The sequence below is a fragment of the Amborella trichopoda genome, chromosome 8, assembly GCF_054954075.1.
Source record: "Amborella trichopoda isolate Santa Cruz 75 chromosome 8, AtrichopodaSantaCruz75HAP2 v2.0, whole genome shotgun sequence".
Classification (NCBI taxonomy): Eukaryota; Viridiplantae; Streptophyta; class Magnoliopsida; order Amborellales; family Amborellaceae; genus Amborella; species Amborella trichopoda.
This window is the reverse complement of record NC_142343.1, coordinates 19,194,871-19,215,850: the sequence shown is the minus strand read 5'-3', so window position 1 is coordinate 19,215,850 and position 20,980 is coordinate 19,194,871. Positions and strand designations below refer to the sequence as shown.

General features: G+C 34.7%; 1 protein-coding gene across 2 annotated transcripts in view; it reads left to right on the top strand.

The window, feature by feature from the left end:
• LOC18440407 (serine carboxypeptidase-like 27) overlaps nucleotides 1–20,073 on the top strand; it is a 35,666-nt gene extending 15,593 nt beyond the window's left edge. The window contains exons 6-9 of one of the 2 annotated variants that reach the window (XR_016061191.1): nucleotides 530–661; nucleotides 806–901; nucleotides 19,486–19,591; nucleotides 19,695–20,073. Coding sequence is in view for 1 of the 2 variants with exons in the window: in XM_006850554.4 (XP_006850617.1) it covers nucleotides 534–661; nucleotides 806–901; nucleotides 19,486–19,591; nucleotides 19,695–19,838 (474 nt within the window). In the remaining variant the exon portion in view is untranslated. The remainder of the gene's footprint in view (nucleotides 1–529; nucleotides 662–805; nucleotides 902–19,485; nucleotides 19,592–19,694) is intronic. The other variant, XM_006850554.4, reaches the window with a different exon arrangement.
• The last annotated feature ends 907 nt before the right edge of the window (nucleotides 20,074–20,980 follow it).

Sequence of the window (20,980 nt, the reverse complement as noted above, 5' to 3'; positions counted from 1 at the left end):
GATGTTTAGTGAAAAACCTGTTTTGACTCGTCATAGCAAACTGTGATTTAATGGTAGTATAGTGATCCTGGGCTAGGATACAGGTACTATCTTGCCTTTGTGAGGCATACATTGCTATTATCCTTCAAAATAAAATCCTGTGAAATTCAAGTGAGGTTATGATGAAGGTAGTGGAACTTAATATGTGACAGTAGTTTAGAATACTTTGATAATACTATAGAATATTCTGAGAGTTGTTCCAAACTTCCGTCCTAGTTCCATATAGTTCTCAAAGGTTTGACTGTTCCCAACCATGAGTTCTTGAACATGTTGCATCTTGTTTGTAGTGAGCTGTTATAAGTCTCTGGGTTTATGATGTTTATATTTGGAACGTAACTTAGTTAAATATGTTTCTTGTGCTATTTTTATGGTAAAACATAAATTAATTCCTCTATGCATCACTCTCATAAGTATTACTTCGTGATAATCTGTTTGCAACTGCTTTTGCATTAGAGAAAGGCCATTAACATGTTCTGTAATTATGATCTAGACAGCCTTGGATGTCAAGGGCATATGATCCATGCACCGAAAGACACTCCAAGGTGTACTTCAATCTTCCTGAGGTACAAAAGGCCCTTCATGCCAATGTTACTGGAATTCCATACCCTTGGGCAACTTGCAGGTTTGGCTCTCACTCTTGAATTTCCAATAACCATCTGTTAAATTGTCTCACCCAAAAAGACAGAAAAATCTCTGCTTGTGAAATTCGCTAAGATCCTACTTTTACGATGTCATTGAAGGAAAATAACGAAAATTTTTCATGCAGTGATGTTGTTGGGAACAACTGGCAAGATTCTCCTAAATCTATGCTTCCAATCTATCAGGAACTTATAGCAGCTGGTTTCCGTATCTGGGTCTTTAGGTACGTTATCTCTGTCTTCATTTTTTGAATTAGCATGAGTAGAGACCCTAAAGCAAAACAATTGCCAACTCTTATGTCAATGTGGAAGAACTCTTGAACTTTTGTTTCAGATTGGAAATGATGTTTATTTACCAAAGAGACTGTGATTAAGGATGTCCTAACTGAACTCAAACTAAATTTATACACTATGTTGTATGAATCCTAATCTGGATTATATATTATACCCCTCTAATCTCTTCATTTTCTCTTATTTAACTAATTCAAGGAGAAGGGATATTATAGTTTGTACTTTTTAGTAATGCAAAGAATAAGTGCAAATGGAAAGTAAAATGATTCTGTAGGTCCTTCAATATATAGGGAGTTATGTTGTCCTGATTATATCCTCAAGATAGCCTCTGGCCACTTCAACATTATTTGTTGAGACCAAATAGATCTTAACATTCATTGTGGTATTACATATGATTCATGAGTCATGTAGTGTCATGCCCCTGCATATGCATAAGGTGCACTGAACAGTTCACCTGTCCACATTTAACAAATTACCTGTATAAGCTGACATTTGGTTTTCGTTTCAAATAGTAACACTTATATTATAGCACTGATTTCAAGAAACCTTTCCCTTGTATACCTGAGGGTCGTATGCATAGCACTCCCTGTGATAAGATGTCTTTGCATGGAGTGTGGTGGCTTGCATGTTAGTTGTAACTGTTGACTGCATGCATGCATGTATGCTACAACTCTCACTTGGCATAAGATCTCCACAAAGGCAAGTGAATTTCCATATGGCTCCTATTTTACTTGCACATAGCATGGATGGAATCTCCAAAGCCTCTTCTTGTAGGCGTGAGTTTTGTCCATTTTTTAAATTTTCTTAAATCACTTTTTTCTAATGACCAAAATACCCTTAGACTTTTTCATGTATCCCTCTTGCCAAGTGTTTAAAGGAAAAAGAAAACATGTTCTCAAAAAATCCACCCGTTGGAATTTTGAAGCTTAAAGAGAGAGTTATGGTGTTTTAGTCTTGCTCTCTCACTACTCATAATTCCTCTCGCTCTCTCTCTCTCTCTCTCTCTTCAAATTTTAGAGGTGTTTTGGTCTCAAGGGAGCACCCAAAAGCCTTACAAGGTCACTCTAAGACAAGCTATTGTTGAGTTTATATCATGCCTCATTATCTTTAACTCTTTCTCTATATACTGCTACTAATCTTTTGATGTTCCAGAATTTCCAACAACATATTGGGGTGCTTTTGATATTTTGAGTTGTAGATTTGCTTATTCTCTACATCCCCTAGTTGAAGCAATTGGTGAGTTCGTTCCATACTTCATATTTTCTCATTTGGTATGATTAATAGCAAGGATAAAACATGAAATAGATGGCACCAATTTGGGGATTTGATTTGTTGATTTGTTGATTTGAGGAGCTCTTAGTTATAGATTATTGTTTATGCTTCTTATGTGATTAGATTATATGCATGTGAAGTGTTTGATAATATTTTCAAGTGAGGTTAAAAGATAGATTTTGATTTGATTTTCCATTAATCCATATCAGAAGCTACTCTAAATCGATCGTAACATTTGGTATTAGAGCTTTGGTTATTTTAATGGGAAATACGAAAACCATTCTCTCCGATTTGGTGAAGATAAAAAAATTAGATGGCTTCGACTTTTCAATTTGGAAAAGTAAACTGTTTTTCTTGTTTCATACTATGGAATTGCTATATGTGATTAATGATGAAAAACCTGCTGCACCTGATGATGATACACCTCTTAGAGATAGGCAAAGGTTTACATGGAGAAATGATGATTTCACATGTAGAGGTGCCATTCTAAATTGCCTTAGTGATAGATTACATAAAAGTGTTTGAATGCTATGATAATCCTAAAGATTTGTGGGCTGTTGTTGATAAAAGACACACTGATGATAATTATGTGGCTAAGTGTGAATTGTATGAAAGATACAATTTGTATAAGATGAAGGAAAATCAATCGGTACTTGAATATTTTGAGGATATGTGCATCATGGATAACCAACTTGCTAGTTTTGGTGAACCCGTAAGTGAACATCAACAAATTATGAAGATTATAGAAAATCTCCCGAACTCATGGAAGTATTTAAACAAAAATTTGCGCCATAATGGGACTGTCCATACTTTAGATGATCTAAGAAGATACTTAAGGATGAAAGAAAATGATTTTAGGGAGAAGAATGCAAGGGATAGAAACCAAGCCTATCTAGCAATGGCGAACAAGAATGAGAAGGAAAAATCTAAAAAGAAATTTAAGAAACCTCATCAAGGACAAACTTATTTGAAATTTAAAAAATGTTATAATTGTAATAAATATGGCTATATTGCCAAATATTGGAGGGAGCCCAAGAAAAGGTTGCTGGAAGAGTAAGTGACAATGAGGATTTTACCTTCGTGGTTGAAGAATCCTTGATGGTGAGTTCCCCTGATGAGTAGTGGGTGGACTCGAGAGCTACGTGACACATTTTTAACATCAAGAACAAAAAGGTAGACTTCAAAGAAAAGAGTGATGGTGCTGAAAAACTTCACATGGGCAACTTGTCTAGTATCAACATTCTTGGAGAGGGCACCATTAGCCTTCCACTTCCAACCAGTGGCACTTTGACTCTTATTGATGTATTGTATGCCCCAGATATGAGGAAGAAATTATTCTCTTGCTAGAATTGATAGGATGGAGGTGATGTCTATGTAAAAGATGGGAAAATGATTATTAAGGAAAATGTTGCTTGTGTTCTAAAAGCCACTATGGTTGGCAATATGTACAAGTTTGATCTTGATAATTAAATGAACAGGCCATTTGCTTATGATAAGTGTTTCAATGTTTGACATAGAAGCGTTGGTTACATTGGTTATGAAAAACTGAATAAATTAATAAAAGAAAATACAATCCCTTATTTAGAAAAATAAAAATTGAAATGTGAAAGTTGAATTTCCTAAGGGTAAAAGGGCTCAAAACTTGAATTTATCCATATTGATATTTGGGGAAAACTAAAACCCAAAAAGTCTTGGTGGGTGTGTGTATTACTATATTTTATTACTCATAAATTATTATTCTAGATATTCTTACACTTATTTAATAACCCATAAAAATGAAGCATTAGACAAATTCAAGAAATATAAAGCAGAAGTTAAAAACCAATTAAATAAAAAAATTAAAATTTTTAGAAGTGATGGAGGAGGAGAATATATATCATACGAGTTTAATCAATTTTGTAGTGAGAATGCAATTATTAAGAAAACATTCTTACCATATGCTCCTCAATAAAATGGTATGGCCGAGAGAAAGAATTGAAACCTGATTGATATGGTCAACTGTATGATACAAGAGGTCAGTGTAGAATATTATTTTTGGGGTGAAGTTATTATGGCAGCAACATACATATTAAATAGAGTCCCTTTTGAATGGACTAATGTAACACCTTTTGAGTTGTGGTTTGGAAGAAAACCTAGTTCAAATCATATTAGGGTATAGGCCTCTTTTGCACATGTTCATATTCCTCATGAAAATATTGAGAAACTAGGACTTAAAAGTGTCAATTGTATATTTGTTGGGCATTTCGCTAATTCCAAGGGATATAGATTTTGCAATGATGAAACTAAAAAAATCATAGAGTAATGAAGCCCACTTCTTTGAAGACTTTCAAATACCAATCTATAAGCAATCTTGACTCTTAGAAGAAAGTGACCAAGAGGAATCACCAGATCCTAGGACAACTGAAGTAAAAATCTCTTTTAGAGTTGATCCGACACCTAAGTTGTATGAACCTAGATGAATTACTAAGAAAACAAAAAAAACTAGTTATTTGATGATTATATTTATTATAATGAATTGAATGAAGTATCCCATAATTTTAAAACGCAATCGGCTCCGATGAAGAAAGTAGCTGGCTAGAAGCTATGAAGGTTAAATATGAGTGTCCCTACTGAGCAATAAAACATGGGTTGTAGTAGATTTACCTACAGATAGAAAGGCAATTGGTTGTAAATGGGTGTACTCTAAGAAATTGAACTCCGATGGTAATATTGAAAAATAGAAAGCTAGGTTAGTGGCTAAGGGGTTTAGCCAAAAGGAAGGAATTGATTTTCAAGAAATCTTTTATCTGTAGCAAAAAAATCTTCAATAAGAATAATATTAGCAATAACTAATCGTTATGATTTTAAGGTTTTCATTAATTTGATGAAAAGTACGTGTTTTTAAACGCTGAACTAGAAGAGGAAATCTACATAACTCAAATTGAAGGTTTTGAATCTCAAGGTCAAGAAGATAAAGTATGTAAATTAATAAAATCACTTTGTGGTTTGAAGTAGTCCTCGAGGTAATGGTAGTTAATGTTTATTATAGCTCTTAGAGAATTTGGATTCGATAATATTACTGCTCTTGACGATGTATATACTCGATACTGCGGGGGTATACATTTGATTTTAGTCCTGTATGTGGATGATTTGAATTTACCTGGGAGTGATGCAATAGCCATTCATGATTTTACAGAGTGGTTATCCTCCAAATTTGATATGAAAGACATGGGACAAGTTGATAATGTCTTAGGGAATTAAAGTGACAAGATATAGAAATAAAAAATTGTTAGTTCTTAATCAAGATCAGTATACTCTTGAGATATTAAAGAAATTTAATTTGGTGGACTCGAAACCTATGGCCATCCCGATTGAAAAATATAGTAAGGTATCTAAGGAAATGTGTCCTAAAAGTAACAAAGAAAAGGATAATGAAAAAATACTCTTATGCACAAGCTGTTGGTTCTCTTAACTATTTGATGAATTGTGTTAGACTTGGAATAGCTTGTGTAGTGGAGGTTGCTAGTCGATATATGGCTAACCCTGGAATCGAATATTGGAAATTGGTAAAGAGGATATTTAAATTTTTAAAAGGGACACATAATTATGATCTATGTCATGGAACTAAGGATCTTATCCTAGAAGACTATTGTGATGCAAATCTAAGAGGAGACATTGACGATTAAGGATCCACATCAGGGTGGGTGTTTACTTTTGGTGGGCAATGTATATCGTGGGAAAGTAAAAGGAAAAATTGTATCTCACATTCCACTATGGAAGTAGAATATATTGCTTTATATCATGCTTCAAGAGAAGTGATGTTCTTAAGGCACTTTCTTAGTGAAATGCCACTAGTCAAGTTTAATGATGCACCCACAATAATTTATTATGATAATGAAGTAGCAATAACCGGTTTTAAATACCCAATATATCATGGCAAGTAATGATATATAGAAATATATCAATCCATAAGGTAATATGTGGAAAATAGGTAAGTAAAAGTAAGTTATCTTCCTACTCAATTGATGATTGTTGATCCAATAACAAAGGGTACTCATGTAGGCCCTTTCGTAAGAAGCGTACTTGCCATTAGACTCAACGCATAGATGAGTTACAGTGATATTAGCCTTTGTGGCATATTGATGTTTGAGTAAAATATTGGAGCCTTAGTTAACCATTATAACGATCATGTGATTTCCTGCCTTTGTGGCATTCCAAGTTTCACATTGATGATGACTGTGGCATGAGCATCTGAGTGATGCAATGGTATCTTCGTGATATAGTGGTTTCTTTGTAATCCACTGGCCTGTGTGGCATGAGCATCTTAGTGATGCAATGTTATGTTAGTGATATGGTGGTTTCTTTGTGATCTACTAGCCTATGTGGCTAATACTCTGAGCAGTTATGGGTAATTGGACCTTCGTGGTTTGCCCTTGTGATCTACAAGAATGTATATTTCGATAGTTGAGAATCTCTTAGTGAGATGCATCTCTTTGTGGGATTATATGAGAACTCAATGCATCGATAAAACTATCAATGGGTGCATGTATGGCATCAGCAGTGGGGGTGTCTGACACATTGTGTTGTTGGGTACTTATTGTGAGTATGTTTTATGCATAAAATTCTTAAGATAGTTGATGATCACGCAATAGGTCACAATGTGTAATAAGCATCGTAAAGTGTGTGGTCGATGCCATTGAGTGGATGGAATGTATACGTGGATGGACTATGGATTACTTGAGGATGTACAACTCAAGTGATCATGATAGAGCACATCATTTCAATGGGTGGATGATTTTATAACAAAAAAAAATGTCGAAAACATTGGGGGAATGTTGGCGTGAGTTTTCTCCATATATTTTTAGTTTCTTACAACACTTTTTTTTTGGACCAAAATAAAACTAGACATTATAATATATTTTGCATGTATCCCTCTTGCCAAGTGTTAAAAGGAAAAGAAAAACTCGTTCCCAAAAAATTCACCCGTTGAAATTTTGAAGCTTGAAGAGAGGTGGGTTGGGAGAGAAAGTTATGGTGTTCTAGTCTTTTTTTCTCACTATCCGTAATTCTTCTCTCTCTCTCTCTCTCTACAAATTTCAGAGGTATCTTGGTCACAAGGGAGCACCCAAAAGCCTCACAAGGTCGCCTTGAGACAAGCTACTGTCAGTCTATTTCATGCACCATTACCCTGAACTCTCTCTCTCTTTGTATTTCTACGAATATCTGTGGTTCAGAATTTTTAGCAACATATTGGGTGGTGCTTTTGATATGTTTGAGTTGTAGATTTGCTTATTCTCTATATGCCCTAGTTGGAGCAATTGGTGATTCGTTCTATAAAAACTTCATATTTGCTCATTTTGTATGAGTAATAGCTAGGATAAATCATGAATTAGATATTAATAGTTTGGGGATTTGATTTCTTGATTTGAGGAGCTCTTAGTTATAGATTATTGCTCATGCTTCTTATGTAATTGGATTCAAAGCATGTGAAGTGTTTGATAATATTTTCAAGTGAGGTTCAAAGAGAGATTTTGATCTAATTTTACATTAATCCATATTAGTAGCCACTCTAAATCGATCCTAACAATTCTATATCATGATAACTAATCCATCTTAGAAATTTATTTTTTCTGAAAAGTTATATCCTCCATTGCCCCATAAGAAATTCAAATTTGACCACAATTGGGTAATAGGCTCGATACCACAGTCTCCCAAAAATGAATCTAGTCTTGTAATAAAAATATCTTTATTTCTATTCTTTTATATTTTACAATTATATATAAATCATTTTAGTAATAATATTTTGTACATATATGTAAAGCATCCATCAATTTGGTGCTTGTGCCAATAAAACCGCTATGTTTTCAAATTAGAAGCTTGCATATTTAATTTAAAAGGTGTGGTTTCCATAAGGTTGCAACCTTAAACAATCCAATTAAGGCGCACCTTCAAATTTTATCATAGCATATAATTTTGATGTAAAATATTTTTAGGACTATCTCAAAATCTATTATTATATCTAATTATAAAATTTTAAACTCAAAAAATTGTTAAAATCAAGTAGATCTATAATCTATAAACATATGAAAATATTAAAAATGGACGGTCTAGATAATATGTTGTATGATGCACCATTTATGATACTCAAAATCCATTTATTTTTCCTAGTCATACATCTCGATGTCGAGATGATTTTTTTTGAGGTGCATCCGTAGTTCTACATTTTAAGGTTGCAACCTTATATAAACTTTTTCCTAATTTAAATCCCATAAAAGACAATTAACTTTTAGATTATAAACCTTGTCTTAATTTTAGATATTAAAACAAGGGATAATATTTTTGAGTATGTATGGGCACATATTAACAACACAATAAATTAGTGACAAACATATTAAATATGTGCAGATATGCATATGATAAGTTGATAAATATTAACAAAAATGCTAGGATCGATTTAGATAGCTATTAATATGTATTAATGCAAAATCAGATCAAAATCTCTCTTTGAAACTCACTTGAAAATATTATCAAACAATTCATATGTACATAATCCAATCACATAGGAGGCATAAGCATATATTTATAACTAAGAGCTCCTCAAACCATCAAATCAAATCCTTAAACTGTTATCATCTATTTCATGCTTCATCCTAGCTATGAATCATACCAAATGAGTAAATATGAAATATGGAATGAACTCACCAATTGCCCCAACTAGGACTTGTAGAATAAGCACTACAACTATCACAAGTACCCAATATCTTGCTGGAAATTCTGGAACATGAAGAGATTAGTAGTAATATAAAGAGAGAAAGTTAAGGGTATGGGGCATGAAAATAGACTCAACAGTAGCTCGTCTCAGGGTGACCTTGCAAGGCTTTGGTGCTACCTTGTGACTAAGACACTTATGAAATTTAGGGAGAGAGAGAAAGAGGAATAATAGGTAGTGATAAAGAAAGACTAGAACACCATAGCTTTCTCTCCCAACCCATTTTCGTTTTAAGCCTCAACACTTCAACAATGGGTTTTTGGGGAATGATTTTTTTTTTCTTTTTAACACTTAACAAAAGGGATACATGAAAATATATTATAATATAGCCAAGGGAATTTTGATCATAAGAAAAAGGTGTTTTAGGAAATAAAAAAATATGAAGAAAAAAACCTCATGTCAACACTCCCCTGTTGTTTTCGACATTTTTATTATTATTATAAAATCATCTACCCATTGGAATGATGTGCTCCATCATGATCACTTGAGTTGTACATCCTCAAGTAATCCATAGTCCATCCACATATACATTCCATCTACTCAATGGTGGCATCCACCACACACTTTCCCACGCTTATTAAACGTCGTGACATATTGCGTCGTCATCAACCATCTTATGGACTTCATGCATAGGTTTTTGCAACATACTCTCTCAACCCAACAACACAATGTGGCAGAAACCCTCACTACTGATGCCATACATGCGCCCATTACCAAAATTTTGGTAGTTGATCGGTGCAGTAAGTTGTCATATAATCCCACAAAGCGATGCATCTCACTAAGAGATCCTCAATTGCCGAAATATACATACTTGTAAATCACAAGGGCAAACTACAAAGGTCTAATCACCCATAAATGCTCAGAGCACTAGCCACATAGGCTAGTGGATTACAAAGAAACCACTGTATCACGAAGATATCATTGCATCACTCAGATACTCATGCTACACAGGCTAGTGGATCACAAAGAAACTACTATATCACAAAGATACCATTGCATCACTAAGATGCTCATGTCGCACAGACATTATCGAGATAAAATTAGAAATTCCACAAAGGCAGGTAATCACATGATCGTTATAGTAATTAATACAGCCACAAAGGCTATCCATGATACTATGTAACAACCACTAAGGTTCTAATATTTTGCTCAAATATCAATATGCTACAACGACTAATATCAGTGTGACTCATCTATACGTCTGAGTCCCGTGGCAAATACGCTTCTTACAAAATGGTACACATGAGTATCTTTTGTTAGTGGATTAACAATCATCAATTGAATAGGAAGATAACTAACTTTTACTTCTTTATTTTCCACATATTCTCTTATAGAGCGGTAATTTTCTTTAATATGTTTTGACTTGCCATGATAGATTGGGTGTTTAGAAATGACTATTGCTGCTTGATTATCACAATAAATTATTGTGGGTGTGTGATCAAACTTGACTAGTGGCATTTCACTAAGAAACTAGTCTAAGAATATGGCTTCTATTGAAGCATGATATAAAGCAATATATTATGTTTCCATAGTGGATGGTGAGATACATTTTTGCTTTTTACTTCCCCAAGATATACATGCCCCACCAAATGTAAACACCCATCCTAATGTGGATCTATAATTGTCAATATCTCCTCTTAGATTTGCATCACAAATAACCTTCTAGGATAAGATCTTTAGTCCCATAACATAGAACCAACAACTTGTGCATAAGGGTACTTTTGCATAATTTCTTTTTCTTTGTCACTTTTAGGACACATTTGTTGAGATACTTTACAATTTTTGTCAATCGGGGTGGCCATTGGTTTGGAGTCCACCATATTAAATTTCTTTAATATCTTAAGGATACACTGATCTTGATTAAGAACTAACAATCTTTACTTTCTATATTTCGTCATTTTTATTCCTAAGATATTATCAACATATCCCATGTGTTTCATCTCGAATTTGGAGGATAACCACTCTTTACAATCATGAATGGTTTTTGCATCACTTCTAGATAAAATTATATCATCCACTTACAAGACCAAATCAAATGTATACTCCCACTGTATCGAGTAGATACACAGTAATCAGCAGTAATATTATTGAAGCCAAATTCTCTAAGAGCTTTAGTAAACATTAAATACCACTTCCTTGAGGACTGCTTTAAACCATAAAGTGATTTAATTAATTTGCATACTTTATCTTCTTGACCTAGAGATTCAAAACCTTCAGGTTGAGTCATGTAGATTTCCTCATTTAGTTCAACATTTAAAAAAGCAGACTTTACATCCATTTGATGAACCTCAAAATCATGATGATTAGTTATTGTTAATATTATTCTTATTGAAGGTTTTCTTGCTATAGGTGAAAAGGTTTCTTGGAAAGCAATTCCTTCCATTTGGCAAACCCCTTAGCCACTAACGTAGTTTTATATTTTTCAATATTACCAATTACACCCAATTTTGCCTTTCTATCTGAAGGCAAATCCACTATGACTCATGTTTTATTGCTCATTGGGGACTCATATTCATCCTTCATAGCTTCGAGTTTGTTTCATCCGAGCTAGTTGTGTCTTTAAAATTGTGAAGTACTTTATTCAATTCATTTTAATAAACATAATCATTGAAATAGCTAGGTTTTCTAATTTCCCTAGTACTCCTTCTAGGTTCATAAAACTTAGTGGTCGGATAAATGTATGAAGAGCTTCTAACATGAATTGTCCTAGGATTTGGTTATTCCTCTCGACCACCGTCTTCCAAAAGTCTAGCTTGCCTATATATTGGTATTTGAAAGTCTTCAAAGAAATGGGCATCTCTACCCTCTGTGATTTCTTTAGTTTCATCATTGTAAAATTTATATTCGTTGAATCAGCTGAATACCTAACAAATATATACTTGACATTTCTAGGTCCTACTTTCTCTCTCTTTTAGCCGATCGCAATTGATTGGGAAAATGCTAAGATGATGATGATGAGTTTCTCTCTCTTTTCACGAGGAATATGAACATGTGCTAAAGAGCCCCATACTCTAATATGATCTAAACTACTCTTTTTTCCAAACCACAACTCAAATGGTGTTACATTAGTCGCTTAAGAAGAGACTCTATTTGATATGTATGTTGCTGCCATAATAGCTTCACCCCAAAAATAATATTCTGCACCGGCCTCTTGTATCATACAATTGACCATATTAATCAAGGTTTGTTTCTTTCTCTCGGCCATACCATTTTGTCGAGGAGTATATGGTAAGGAAGGTTGCCTAGTTATCTCATTCTCACTACAAAATTGATTAAACTCATATGATATATATTCTCCTCCTCTATCACTTTGAAAAATTTTAATTTCCTTATTTAATCGATTTTCAACTTCTACTTTATATTTATTGAATTTGTCTAATGCTTCATTTTTATGGGTTATTAAATAAGTATAAGAATATCTAGAATAATTATCTATAAAAGTGATAAAATATTCATACCCACCAAGACTTTTAGGTTTTAGTTTACCACAAATATGAGTATGGATAATTTCATGTAAGTTTAGAGCCTTTTTACCCTTAGGATCCTATACATTTTTTCCTCTAGGCAACTTTCACACTTGAGTATCTCTTTTTCTAAATAAAGAATTATATTTTTTTCATCAATCTATTTAGTTTCCATAATCAATGTGACCAAGCCTTCTATGCCAAATATTGGAACATTGATTATAAGCAAATGACCTCTTTATTTTATTATCAAGATCAAGCTTGTACATATTGCCAACCATAGTGGTTTTTACAACAAAAACACCATTTTTCTTAATAATATTTTCCATCTTTTACATAGACATCACCTCCATTCCTATCAATTCTACAAAGAGAAAGTAAGTTACTCCTCATATCTAGGGAATACAATACATCAATAAGAGTCAAAGTGCCACTGGTTGGAAGTGAAATCTAATTATGCCCTCTCCAAAAATATCCATGCTAGACGAGTTGCCCATGTAAAGTTTTCCAGCACCGTCACTCTTTTCTGTGAAGTCTACCATATTGTTCTTGATGTTAGAAATGTACCAAGTAGCTCCTGAGTCTACCTACCACTCATCGGGGGAACTCACCATCAAGGATTCTTGAACCACAAAGGTAAAATCCTGCGTGTCACTCACTTGTCTAGCATCCTTCTTCTTGGGTTACCTGTAATATTTAGCAATATATCAATATGTATTACAATTATAACATTTCTTAAATTTCAAATAAGTTTGTCCTAGTGGAGGCTTCTTAAATTTCTTTTTGGATTTTGCCTTCTCATTCTTGTTGGCCATTGCTACATAGGCTTGGTTTCTATCCCTTTCATTCTTCTCCTTAACTCTATCATTTTCTTCCATCCTTAAGTGTCCTCATAGATCATCTAAAGTATGGACAGTTCCATTATGACGCAAATTTTACTTTAAATACTTCCATGAGTTGGGGAGATTTTCTATAATCTTCATAATTTGTTGATGTTCACTTATGGGTTCACCAAACCAGCAAGTTTGTTACCCATGATGCACATATCATCCAAATATTTAAGTACCGATTGATTTTCCTTCATCTTATACATATTGTATCTTTCATACAATTCACACTTAGCCACATAGTTTTCATCGATACGTCTTTTATCAATAGCAGCCCATAATTCTTTAGCATTATCATAACATTCAAACACTTCATGCAGTCTATCACTAAGGTAATGAAGAATGGCACCTCTACATGGGAAATCATCATCTTTCAACTTAATAAACCTTTGCCTATCTCTATGAGTTGAAACATCATCAGGTTCAGCTGGTGTTTCATCATTAATCACATATAGCAATTCCATAGGATGGAGCAAGAAAAACAATTTACTTTTCCAAAAAAAAAAACAATTTACTTTTCCAAATTGAAAAGTTGAAACCGTCTAATTTCTCTATCTTCATCAAATCGGAAAGAATAGTTTTTGTAGGAGCCATTCCAAGTAACCTCGCTCTGGTATCAAATGCTATGATCAATTTAGAGTGGCTACTAATATGGATTAATGCAAAATAATATGAAGACCTTCCTTTGAACCTTAATTAAAAATATTATCAAACACTTCACATGCACATATTCCAATCACATAAGAAGCATAAGTATATATTTATAATTAAGAGCTCTTCAAATCATCAAATCAAATCTCCCAATTGTTATCATTTATTTCATGCTTCATCCTAGCTGTGAATCATACCAAATGAGCAAATATGAAGCATGGAACGAACTCACCAATTGCTCCAACTAGGGCTTGTAGAGAATAAGCAAATCTACAACTCAAAAAACATCAAAAGCACCCCAATATCTTGCTTAAAATTCTGAAACATGAAGAGATTAGTAGCAATATAGAGAGAGAACGTAAGGGTAATGGAGCATTAAAATAGAATCAGTAGCTTATCTCAAGGTGATTGCAAGGCTTTGGGTGCTCCCTTGTGATCAAGGCACCTTTGAAATTTAGGGGGGGAGAGAGAGGAAGAGGAATAATGGGTAGTGAGGGAGAGACTATAACACTATAGCTCTCTCCCAACCCATCTCCGTTTTAAATATCAACATTCCAACGATGGGTTTTTGGGGAATGAATTTTCTTTTTAACACTCGGAAAGAGGGATACATGCAAAATGTATCATAATATGGCTAGGGGCATTTTTGTCATAGCAAAAAGGTGTTTTAGGAAATAAAAAAATATGGAGAAAAAAAAAAACTTTCCATCAAAAAATTCATAAGCATGTGCATGTGCATATGCATGTGTTAAAGGACATGCATTAAAGGGCTCCTTTGTTAATATTGTAATTTTTTACTTTATCTTATAAAGTAATAAAATGCAACACATGCATTTACAGCATGGGATTTTGAACCTTATAGCGATAGAAGTAACATATATTGCAAATATAAACATAATGGCTTGGTTATTTGTATTGGCAATGACATTTCAAGGCCTTAATGCCAAGAGTCTCTCACTAAGTGAGAGTGAGTGAGAGATAAAATCTGGGTGCTTTGCGAACTGGGGCCTAGGTTCTAATATCTCGAGTACATATGAGGAATTGAGAGTTTACGTTTTGAGAGAGTGATCTCTTTAGGAGGTGTGAGGTCACCTCTAGGTCAAGACAATATAGGTTAGAATGCCTCATAATTGATGTGATTAGCTAGGGCTTGGAGTTACCAATCGAGTGTAAAAGAATCCGAGTGTCTTGTGATGAGAGCTGGCCCTGTATGGAATGGTCAAGACTTAAGAGATATGAGTTTGTATCTTGATACGAGACCATTCCATGACATGTGCACATTCATTCGCATAGGAAGCCACTCTTCCATATGTGTTGTCCGACATTGGAAGAGCTTGTGCACATGTGCTTTGAGAGGACTCCTGTAATAGAATAGTAATATATCCCATAGGGGTACAGTTGTAATCCATGAGAAGTTTGATGGTGGGAAGCTCTGGTTCAATGATTTTGATGTAACCAATTATGTTTCCCTGCCATAGACTGTGGAGCATAGGTTCATTGGGTCAACTTGAGACACCGATGGAAAGCCCAATGAAGTACTCACGTTACTAAGTCAAAGCATTGAGATCTCACATATACTTTTAGTTTGATTTAATTATGATAAGAAATGCTGTAAAAATTGTGTAAACATGTTTCTAATATTTCTTGGGATTTTTGAAAAAAATTTCTGAATTTTTTAAAGCACAAAAATGTGTCTTTCAAAATTGTTTGACCTTAATTCTAAATGAAGACATTCACGCAGATGCCACGTGGCACTCGAGTGGGGTGGCCACGTGACACCATGGGCCCCCTTCTACTTTTGACACTTAATTATTTAATTTTTAAATCTTATGTTATATGGTTATAACTTAAAGTTACATTTTAATCACATGGTTTATTGTCACACATGTGATATACTTGGCTTGTGTGAAGCCAAGGGAATTTTTGAGATAAAAATTATTATTAAAATTAATATCCACAATGGTTACATTGCATGTGAATATTTCATGTAGATGCACCATTGGAGTGGCACATGTGAAGGTGTACAGTCCATGTGAAGCGTGTTGGTCAGGTTGATCTTATTGGTGGTGTCATAACTTCCTTTTTGCCTTTCTCATGCCATGATGCCATGCCATTTACTGTTTTGCCCTTTGCCCTTGAACATTCTCAGCACTTTTTTGTAAGTACATTTGGACATGTTTGGAATAAAAGATGGAGCTAAGGGTAAGAAGGTAAATGGGACTTTGAACTAGGGTTTTAGTAGGTGATAATAGTGGCAAATCTCATCCCTTCATCTTGGTGGTGGATGGGGATGAGTAGCGAGGGATAATTGGCCTCTCATGTGCTATTAATGATGTGCATCAAGGGTTGAGATTGAATCTTACTCAAACACTTCATATACATACAATCTTTTGGTCCAACATAACCCCATCTTTTGGAAAAAAGAATTTTACAAGCAAAAAGGAACCTAGAGAGAGAGAGCAAGAGCAAGAACTCCCATGAACTCCATGTATCAGCTATTGTAGAACTTGTTTCATTGATCATATTTGGAGTTTTAAGGTGGTCCTTTACTATATGAGATCAAGTTCATGTTAAGCAATCATCAAGGTAAACCCTCAAATGAGTTTTTCTCTATTGTTCTTTATCCTCTTTCACTTCAAAGCTTGCTGAAAATTCTTAGTTACAGTAGCTTTGTAAACCTTTTACCCTTGCTTCATGTGATCCTTATGATAGCCTTATATAGGGAAGTCATCCATTTGACTATAAGCTTCATACCTTGATGATTCTTTGATTGAGCATAGTTTGCCCTTGATTTTCTCTACCCGATTTTTTCTGGTGCATTTCTTATATTCAACCATCAAATTCCAAAGATCTATTATTTCTTTGAATCATTTAGAGTCGACACTTTTGCATGCAATCCCGTTTTGGTGGTCCGGTCGACTATACTACATAGTTTTGCTTTATCTTGTTCGATTTTGATCGGATCTTCCTAGTTCCTTTTGCAAACTGTTGTGGGTTGATTTTGTTATTGATTATAGACCATAAGAAGTGTTTCAAAGGTGTTTAAGCTTCCCAAATTGGATAGATACCCTTGAGTTATATAAACCACTCGTGCACTCATCTTTGGGACAAGATTAAGTCCTAAAAAGCGCCCCAATCATGGGCCGAGCACAAGGGGTTCGAACCATTGACTTCCTAAGTACTTTTGGCACTCTAATACCTCTGTTTTATAGTTGTTATTCTCTGTTGCAACTGTTGGGGCAGTTTGGTTGATATAATTTGATTATGTGAAGGTGTATGTCCATTGTATGTAACTAAGTGTTTCAATTTTGAGTTGGTGTGAGTGGTATGTAATTTGCCCCATAAGGGGACTGTTTTAGAGTTGATTTTCAGTAGTATGTAAAGTCTAAGATGTTTGTATCATTGTGCTAAAGAACTGTAATTGTGTATTTGCTTTCTATAAGCGAGAGTTTTGAGTTAAAGCAAGTTGTATTGTTGTTTTTGGTTCAATTAAAGTGTTCCTAAACTTTATACCACATCAATTTGTACTTTTGGTACTATCTTCAATGGTCATGGGTTCAAAACCTGGGAATGAAATAGTTTTTTAAATGAGTTAAAAGTAGTGATCCTGCATGTCTGAAATTCAGACACGCTTTTCAAATGTGTTGACATGCCGTGTCATTACTCTAGTTTCTGTACACACAAGGACAATGTATCGTGTGGGTGTCTAAGTGATGACACATGTCGACACGTGACACAAGGGTGAAGGTGGAGTGCCTGTAATGCAACTAAAGTTGGAGGTACTGCAGCATTGATAAGTTCTCTTGGAACAAAGCAATGCTATCTATATTTGATGGAATCTTCTAAAACCATCTGCCCACATTCATTCCGTCAACTTTTTTGCTAGCAAGATTAGAAATGAGGCGTAAAAGCTTATTAACCTTTTCACTCCCCATGACAGGATGTCTGAGCTTTAATGCAGCACAAGCTGCTTTAGCATCCTTACAAGGCGTTACTCCTATATTGGTTACCAAACTTGGAACACTTGGGTGTATCACTTCGTAGGCTGTTGAATCCATCAGGGCATCTATCATCTCCGTTTACAATTGGCTCCCGAATCCATTTGGCTTAGCTAGATGTCAGATCCATTAACTGCCATTTTAGAGCATCATACCTAGGTTATAACTCGAGAGCCGATAATAGTGCCAAGGTATTTCATGCATTCATTTATTTAATGCTTATGTCATGCATAATTGTAAGCTAAGAATAGATATATCAGGAACACATGTTGTGTATGATATGTTTATGTGATTAACTTGATAGCATATTCTAATATTTATAGAAATGACTTCTTTTTGGCATGAGACCTGCCCTGTGGACTTCCTCAGCAACTCTATTGTACTTTCTATACTCTCTGTAATACAACAGTTAACAGCATAAAAAATACATATTTATAGAAATGAGTTCCTTAGGATAGGAAAAGTATGGACTAGCAATAATTCAGTTACAAGGGGAAAAAATGGACAACCACAATGGCATACGGTTTTTTAGTTTTAATATTTTTTATGCAAAATGTATTAACTTGAAATTTTGGGCATCCACACTTCTGAAGGAGGTGCATAAAAAACTTTTGCAAAACATAAATTGACCAACATAGTCCTTAAACCTACATGGGTATTTTGGACAAATTATTTTATTTAAGTGCAATTTTTGTATTTGTGTCAGGTGTATCTAAGTGTAGCACAAATTTATATAGAACTTTTCTTTCTATATAGTGTGTGTAGTTAAAGGTTGTGATGGGTGTAGTTATCTAGTGGAGCACAAATTTGTGCCCGTCTGTTCCTTCTCACCTGGATTTATAGTAAATTTGCTCACCTAGATTGCAGTATGAAGCTTTTAAGTTCTTAATGTGCTCTATCACTCTATAGAGGTTGTACAGAGCTCTAAAGGGACTATGAAGTTGTTTCTAATGGTTGTCGAACTGATTTTCCTGGTTTGGCCGGCTAGTTTATTGATTTTTGAAAGTGACTTTCTATTTTTTTTTTTTTTTTTTTTTTTGAGAAAAGGTTAACAAAGTGGGTTTCTATTGTAGTTACCAAAAAAGAAAAATGCCGTTTGAAATTATATCACTTGTAAGAAAACATTTGAGGTTAATGAATTCTACTAGGGGAATGTGCAACTCATGACTTTGCACACAATCCCTTGGATGTAAGTGTATATGATGCAATGAGTTTTTGCCTCGTGCATCTTTTCATTTACATGAAGTTCTATGTGCTTCTGAAATGTATTACAATGTTGGTAACTCAAGAATTTTAACCAAAGGTTGGGTTTGTTATCGTTTCACAAGACTTTGAACCCCATTATTCTGAATTTCTTACTGAAAAGATGCCACATCCATGTTTGATATGACAGATTGTAGTATCGATTTTCTTTACTTCTTGAGTATAATATTACCATTTTAGATTTTTATAAGTATTTGCTTCTTATTGTTTGCTTGGTGGGTCATTCTCCTCCAGTGGTGATACTGATTCAGTTGTACCAGTGACAGCAACACGATACTCTCTAGACGCACTCAAACTCCCTACCTTGACGAACTGGTATCCCTGGTATGACAACGGAAAGGTGGGTAGTGGGTATACGTAAGGGATACAATGCTTTCTTCTGATTAGCCATTCAAGAGAGGGAGCACTCCAGAAATAATACCACCTGATCTCGTATTTTGCAGGTTGGTGGGTGGAGTCAAGTCTACAGAGGTTTGACTTTTGTGACAATAACAGGAGCTGGTCATGAAGTTCCACTCCATCGCCCTCGGCAAGCATTCATATTGTTCAAGTCCTTCTTGCAGAATATGCCTCTACGACATTCTTGATTTGTATTTTTGCGAGTGGAGGCACCCCTGCCGGGCGTCTATTCTTGCCTGGTTGCTGTTATCCTGGTGCCTCATCATTGCACATCAAAATGATGGTGATTTATCTGATTTATTTGTAATGTAATTTATATGTCCCGGTCAATGTAATTTATCTAGGTTCCACTCCATCTCTCACCTTAGACCGATGGTTTGGACTATAATTGCAGTGAAATAAAAGGCCTTTTATTTTATTTTATTTATTTGTTCATAAATGGATGCAAGGAAGCAGCCTCTGGTAATGATATTGGGCTGCTTCATAATTCTACAGTTAATGTGGACAGGTCTAGAACGACATCAGATTGACATGGAAACAAAGGCTTCGATTTTGGCAAAATACATAAAAAAAGCATTAATGTGGTTTTTCAGAGTAATGTGTATTTCATGAATTTTCTGAAATTGAGGCCTTTGTCTCCATGCTCACGATGTCCAATCTCGTTTCATGTCCTTGATGCCGATTCCCTGACATGTTTCTCAAGGCCTTCCCTCTCTCTCTCTCTCTAAAAATTTGTCTATAAATATAAAAAGGGAAATATCTCTTTACCCTCTAATTTTAAGTTCTCTACTTCTTTGGACCTAAGGATAAACAATATTACTTGGAAACAAAGGACCTCTTGAATATCTTTTTTGATGAATTTTTTACCCCAATAAAAATTAAAATGACTTCTTATTTTGGCTTCGTTTGTGGGTTATTTTTAGAGAGAGAAGGAATAATCTGTCGCTTTATCTTCACGAGAAAAGCTTTTCTGTCATTATTAGACGTGGGTTTTTTTTCTCTCACCATGGTAGAGAAGATTTTTTCTCATGGTGGCGTTACAGATATTTCTTCTCTCATCAATTTGGGTGAGAGAGAGGTGCTTCTTTCATGTTGGGATTGGAGTAATTCTTCTCTCTCAATGTGGTAGAGAGAGAAGAGGAAGAACTTCTTTCACTAGTGGGTTGTGGCTACTTCTCTCTCCTCAAGATGTTAGAGAGAAGAACAAGAAGAAAGAGAAACGATTCTCTTGGTGGTGGATCTCTCTCCTTGATGAGAGGAAATTTTACCAACCCCAAAAATGTGCAACTCTGAGGTGTCTTGACTTGAATCCGGGATGGGTTGGGGGGTG